Genomic DNA, 7,301 nt, shown 5'->3' with positions numbered 1-7,301 from the left:
TCTATCTATCTATCTATCTATCTCTCTCCATCCATTCAGGAACATATAAAAAGTTGGTTAACATTGCTTATCATTAGGCAAATGAAAATCACATGAGACATCATCTCACATCTTTTAGGGCTGCTACTGTGAAAAAAAGTCCAAGCAGGGCATAATGAATCTGAAGAAGTAAAACTCTCAGTGCATCTTTGGTGGGAATGTAAAATGATGCAGCCACTGTGGATAACAGTAGAACTTTCCTTAAAAAATTAAAAAGAGAAGTAATGTATGATAAAATACAGTATGCTGGATATCCAAAAGAATAAAAGCAGAATATCAAAAAGCACTGTCTGCTCACCCAGGTTCACAGCAGCACTATTCACAGTGGTCAGTCAGTAGAATGAACCTAAGTGTGTTTCAGTGATAAGTGGATAAAATGTTATGTGCACTTAGAAGGGAATTTCTATCTAGCCTTCAAATAGGTGAAAATTCAGACACATGCTTCATTAAGGAAGAACTTTGATAATGTGGCAAGCAAACTAGCCAAAATGATAAATACTTTATGATTCCACTTATATGAAATAGAATAGTCCAATTCATAGAAGTTAGAATAACAGTTGCCAGGGTCAGGAATAGAGATGGTAAGTTATATTTTAATGGATTTGAATTTCAATTTTGCAAGGTGGAAAAAGTGGGGCAGTTGGCTGTATGTGATGCAAATATACTTCACACTAGTTAACTGAACACTTGTAGTGGTTAAGATGGTAACTTTTGTTATGGGTTACTGACCACAATTTTTAAACAAGGCAACAGGCCAGATTTGGTCTGCTGTTTGGAGTGCTTTAAATACTATGACAAAAACACAACAAAAAACTGGCAATACTAAATGATGATGAGATTCTTGAATATTTGTTACTCTAATAGTTGTTAGTGGAGATGAAATTAATAATCATTTTGTAAATTTGGCAATCCTGATCAAACCTGAGCATACTTGTACTCCGTAACCACTCCTAACATGTCCTCATGAAATGTCTATCTGTGTGTACCAAAAAGACTTATACCAGAATGGTGGCGGCAGCATCATTTATAAAATTAGCAGCCTAAATAATGCAAAATTTTATTAAGAGCAAAATGGATAAGCTATAACAGGTGTATAAACTGGAGTAATACAGTAAGGAAAATGTACTATTACAATGCAGCAATAGGGATTCACCACACAGATAGAAAAATTAGACTCAAAGTATGTATTAAACATTTCTAGTTAAGTTAAAAAAAAATGATACTAATCTTCTATATCACTTCATGGAAGTGTCTTCCAGAGACTGCTGGAAGTTCCTAAGTACACATCTGGGTAAAACCAATTTTTCACAATAGGAGCAAGGCAGAAGGCAGGTATGTTTTCTTAATCAGGCATGTGTCTCCACAAATATTTTTCTTGGAGGATAGTTACGACATGTTATTTGTGGTAACATGTAAAAGGATTTAATTATTTTTCAAGAAATAAATATATTTTTGTAGTTTCTCATTTTTATTTTATTTTATGAAAAACTAAGTTTTATAACAAAACAGTAAGAGATAGGAATTGTTTGTACACTGTATCATCTTCAAAGCAATTACTCAAACTACAAGACACAAAGGAAAAGATTCTTCCCAAAAAAGACACAATAGCATGAAACTTTCTAATAAGATAAATAATCTTCATGAACAAGAGCTCTCTCAAATTTTAGTAATTTGTAAAAGTATCAAAGAGGCCTGAGATAAGAGTTTGGAAAACACATTTAGAAGTCAAGATGGTGGTCTTTACATTGTAAAGTGGCGGGACATGAGGACTTCACATAATGTTGGAAATATTTTTTAAAAACTCCTAGCCAAAAGTAAGTAGATGTATTTATTAAATCTTTAAAGACTGTATACTTAGGAAAGTTATGTTATATACTTATTATATACCTATATGTGCTGTGAAAAGAAATGTTTGAAATTTATCCTTTGATAGTCCTAACCTGTCATGTAACACCAGAAATTCATTATTTTGATAAGAATCCTGAACTGACTAGATATCAACTTTATATCACTAACATGCCATATTAATATCATCTATGTTTATGTTGTCAGCAAGTTGGTTCATGTCCTACAATCATCATCGTGTATTGTTTAGTGTTATATTCACTAAAATTCTAGGATGTCCTATTAATTTTTTTTCCTGACGATATATTTGTCGCCCTTATAGAAGGAATCCTGTCCATTTTCAGCACTTTAGCCACCCTGGTGATAGTGACTACGGAGGTGTGCGGGTCACGGGTCAAGATGAGACTGATGAGCGACCAGAGTGTCCCTATGGGGCCTCTTGTTACAGGTATGGAGATTGCAGTACTTGTCTGTGCTGTCTTCTTCCTTACCCTGGCATATTTATTTGGGAGCAAGCATGACCTGCTTTTCGTCTCAGACCTGTAGTGTGGTTTTTAGACTTTCATGGGCTGAAAATTTGTATTTTGCTAAAAGGTAGGATTGTGGTTCTTTTTATAACTCTAAATTGTTGACATTATTAATTCTGTAAGTACTCTGCATTTTTCTTCATTTCTAACTTCCTAACGTGCACAAATCAGGTAATTTAAAGCTTGTGATGCTACCACACTTATACTGTATTGAGATTCCTAAGTGTGATGTGTAAATCCATTCAGAATACTATCCTTATCTTCTCTGCTTTCTCTTTTCTTACTATTTTACCATTTTATAACGCTAGGTTATAAAGGAAGAGTAAGACTATCTCTCCTCATGCTTCCATAGCATATTGGCTTCCTCTGTATTACACACAAAGTAAAACTCATTTCTTAAGAATGTATTTATTTCTTTACCAGAATGTCTCCACCTCCAGGGAGCAAATATTTTGAAAGTAAGAACATCAATCCTTGGCATCTGCAATTTTAATATTCTAGAAACACTAGCCAGAGCAATTAGACAAGAAATAAAAGGAATAAAGATAGTAAAGGGAGAAGTTAAATTACCACTATTTGCAGATGACATCATTCTGTACATAGAAGATCCTAAAAACTCTCCCAAAAGACTTCTAGAATTAATAACTAAATTTGGTCATGTAGTAGGATATAAAGCCAACACTCAAAACAATAGTGTTCTTGTATATGATAGCAAACTCAGAAATAGGGGAACCACAACTTTTCAATAGCATTAAAAATAATGCAATACTTAAGAGTCAATTAATGGATTCTCTGCACTGTGAGGACTGGTGCTGATGTGCTCAGAACTCTGGGCAACTAGCTTGGCTGGAGGAGTCTAGATACCCAGACCATTCTACTGTACTGTGGGGACCAGCAATCAGTGCAGAAATGCTCAGGACTCTGGGTAACTAGCCTGGCCAGAGGAATACAGGTGTCTGGCCCATCCACCCACGTGAAGTGAAGCACCTGGAACCTGGCAATGGGTCTGGTTAGAGGAGCACAAGGTAAGTGTACTCTAACAAGGGAAAACACTGCATAGAAACTCCCAATTCATGATTTATTCTGTTATGTGTCTATAGACTTTGCTCCTATAGTCTGAAGTACAAAATCAATAGTTGCCAAAGTTTGTCATTTCACAATTTTGCTTGATGTTATTATTTTTGCTAATTGTACTACTGTAGCTAGGTTATCGTATCGGTTTTAACCACTTACTCTACCTTGGATTACAATATTGGGAAGCACTGAGATACTAATCTCAGTGAAGTTCTACACGTACAAATGGAGGACAATATCCCCCTCTCAATTAATTGAGAAGGCAGGATCTCAGGACAGACACAAACCAAGAATCTCCGACACACAGAAGATAGTCCTGAAGTATAGGCTTTTCCTAAAGTAGCCTTGATAGTAGTAAAGTAGCTACCTACTATCAGAATTTTACAAGGATTATCCCAGAAATCAAAATAGAGTTCTTTCTAAGATAGAAAATGACAAGACAAAGGAGCAAAATGCAATCTCAGGCCCCAATCCACCCAGAACAAGTCCAGGGGACATCAGCATAGAAGAAATTAGGAGTCACACACCTGAAATCTCTGAAATCATTGCAACTGAAGTAAAGAAACAACTCTAGGTTGGTATAGAGGAAATCAGATCAGAAATAATCTCTCAGGTAAAGAAGTAACCATAATGAAAAACATTGCTGAGCATATTTAAAGAAGACATTGATAAAAAAATAGAGGAGCATAGAAGAACGATGGAAACATTGAATAAACAATATTGGAAATAAATAGAATGAATGAAACAGATTCAAAGAGATATCCAGGAAATCAGAAATGAAAAAATCCTGTACCATTAGAGAAAGTTAACAATTAAAAGCTCTCCAAAGAAATTATAGATTATTTTATTTTACTGGCAAATTCTACCAAATATATAAAGAAACTCAAGCTTTACATGAACTATTCCAAAGAAAATATAATCCCGAACTCATTTTATGAGTTGATACCAATATCTAGCAAGAATAGCACAAGGATGCAAAATTACAAAACAAACTTACTTTTGAATATAGCTAAAAACTTAATATATTTGGGTTGGGGTTATAGCTCAGTGGCACAGCACCTGTCTGCCAAGTGCAAGGTCATGAGTTTGATTCTTGGTATCTAAAAAGTATTCTGAGAAAATACTAAGTATGAATCAAGCAATAAATAAAAAGGAAAATATAATATGACCAAATGGGGTTTATCTTGGAAATGCTGGTTTTATTTTATATTAAAATAATATAATTTGTCATGCCATCAGAATAAACATAAAAGTTATCTAGCCAATAGATAGCTGAAAAACCTGACAAAAATCAGCATTAACTTATGATAAAAATTTACTACAAAATAGGTTTAGAAGAGCATGTCTTTAATAAGAAGGATACCTACAAAAAACTTTTAGCAAATGTACTAGGAAAATTAAAAATTTCCTTTCTGGAATCAGAAATGGGATAGTATTGCTTTTATTACTAGTACTTGAGTTAGTGTAATGGAGATTCAGAGCAGTATAGTAAAATAAGAAAAGGAAAATAGCTAAAGATTGAAAAGGAAAATAAACCAGTGATCACAAATGACATTGTATACATAAGAAATACAAAACAGCTTACTGATGAGTTATAAATATTAATAAGTGCTTAGCAAAGTTTCTGGATACAGAAATCAATATACAAAATCAATTCTATTTCTATACTTCAGTGCCAACCAATTAGAAAATAAAAAACCTGTAAAGATAATATGTATCACAGCATCTCAAGTATCAAGTTCTTAGGAATATAAATATAATAAAAAGCATAAAAAACTTTGTGGAGAAAACTTAGAGAAAAATTTTTTCAGAAAGATCTAAGTAATCATAAAGATGGAAATGTTCATTGTTGAGTAAGTCAGTATTCCTAACATGTCAAATTTCCTCAAATGATTTTTGTGCAGATCCATTCAAAATCACAGTACTTTGTGTAGTGTGGTTCTAAAATTCATATGGATATGTAGAAGATCAGAAATAGTTATTCTAACCCTAGATAATAAAGAGCAGGTAGCATGACTTGTTGTACCTTATAGTAATTTTAGTGTGGACATAAAAATAAGGTAGAAAGAAATACTGAATAGATCCAGAAACAAATTGATACAGCTCTAATGATAAATAAAAAGGGAGTGTTTCATGGATCTGGAGCAGGGATTGTTTCCTAAAACAAGATAGGGAATGCAATAATTAAAATAGACTACTTCATTATTTGACTATATCAAATGAAAATATTTTAATCTACCATTAGACGGTATTGAGAGTGAAAAACCACAAAGTGAGATTACTGATTGCAGCTCACAGTTCTGACAGTAGAATATGTATATCCAGACACATGAAAAGATACCTTAAATAATCATTGCTTTTTGGTTAGTGAGAAGCTTTTCTTCCTAAAGAAAACCCAAATGGTAAACAAACATGTGAAAAAATATGGAGCATCATTAATAATCAGAGCAATTATACACATACACATATATTACCTTGAAATTACTTTCTTTTTTCTCATTTATTCCTTTAAAAATATTTGCCAAAGACTTATGAAAGACAAGTACTGCTAGAAGTGTGGAGATATATTTGTAGAATATATCTTATGTGTTTGTAGTTTTGGAATACAACAGTGTTTTACTGCTCATGTCGGAATTTATAGTCCTATGGTGATACACCTTTTATTATACAACTTCCATAATGGAGAACTTTATATACGCAAGTAGAAAGAATATAGAATAAGTTCTTGTGGAGGACCGTCTGTGTGATTCTCCTTGGAAGAGGCGCAGTCTGGCTGAGCCTGACGCTGTTGCCTTGCATAGAGCTGGGGAGGGCTTCTCATCTCTTCAGCTGGCCTTGGGCAGTGCATATGAGTCTAGCTGAGGTGCTGGTGGCAGTCTCTGAAGACAGCTGACTCATTCCCTGGAACCCCCACCTTCTGCTCTCTAGCATGAGCTGGGTCGAGACAGGACAGAGCCAGTGCCCCACACCGTGGGCTGGGATCGGGCTTTGCGATAGAGGCTATGACTTCCTGGGGCTTGAAAGGATACACTGCAGAGCTGAAGCTCTGACCCCAAACATTAGGTCCTAGCTCAATTATCCCACTCTGCGTAAGGCCTCCTACCTAGCCCAGCTCATGGCACTCACTCGCCTCCTCCGTTCTCACAGTCACTCATCCTTAAGCCACTTTTTCTTCACAAATGAATAAAATGGGTTTGGCCCTGGGTCGAGGCCTTTGTTCCAGATAGCCATCATCATGGCTGGACTTAGGACCCCTTGCCTCCCCGGAACTACAGATATGTGTTAGAGTCTTTATTCTTGCCGGAGGTTGCATGGGAAGTGGTAGATTGGAATTAACTTGATGGCATCCCAGTAACTTTTCCTCAGGATTACAAATACAAACTTCTGGGCCTGAGGTGAGGACCAGGAAGGGCTCTCATAGTTCTGATGAAGGCATCATCCAGGTTTTACGGTTGGGCCACGGCACCTCGTGATTATTACTTCATGTCCCCCTTACCAGTTGCTATTCTTGTGTTTATATTATTTTGAAATAAGTCTTTAAGGTTCTGTCTTTTCATCCTATTTTATCCATAGTTATCTCAGCATGTTTTTCTAAAAATATTCTCCAAAAACAGATTTTAATATTATTAAAAACAATATCATTTAATATTCTGTCAAATACTCAAATTCTCTTATAGTGTTATTTTTTATATTTTGCTTCTTTTTATCAATCAATTTTTTTTTCTACAGTTTTATTGATAAACATATAGCAATGAGACAGTTTCAAATCAAATCGGAAGTACAGTTTCAACAAATAATACACTGCATATATTATTC

General features: G+C 34.7%; 1 protein-coding gene across 2 annotated transcripts in view; it reads left to right on the top strand.

Annotated features, from left to right (window-relative positions):
* The window catches only part of Aplf (aprataxin and PNKP like factor), a 132,688-nt gene that overhangs the window by 89,261 nt on the left and 36,126 nt on the right, over positions 1 to 7,301 (top strand). For both annotated transcript variants that reach the window (XM_023720889.1, XM_023720888.1), the window contains exon 8: positions 2,207 to 2,332. In XM_023720889.1, coding sequence (XP_023576657.1) covers positions 2,207 to 2,332 — 126 coding nt within the window. The remainder of the gene's footprint in view (positions 1 to 2,206; positions 2,333 to 7,301) is intronic.

The sequence above is a fragment of the Octodon degus genome, unplaced genomic scaffold, assembly GCF_000260255.1.
Source record: "Octodon degus isolate 3935 unplaced genomic scaffold, OctDeg1.0 scaffold00078, whole genome shotgun sequence".
NCBI lineage: Eukaryota > Metazoa > Chordata > Mammalia > Rodentia > Octodontidae > Octodon > Octodon degus.
The sequence above is the reverse complement of the archived record's forward strand: the minus strand, read 5'-3'. Positions and strand labels throughout refer to the sequence as shown.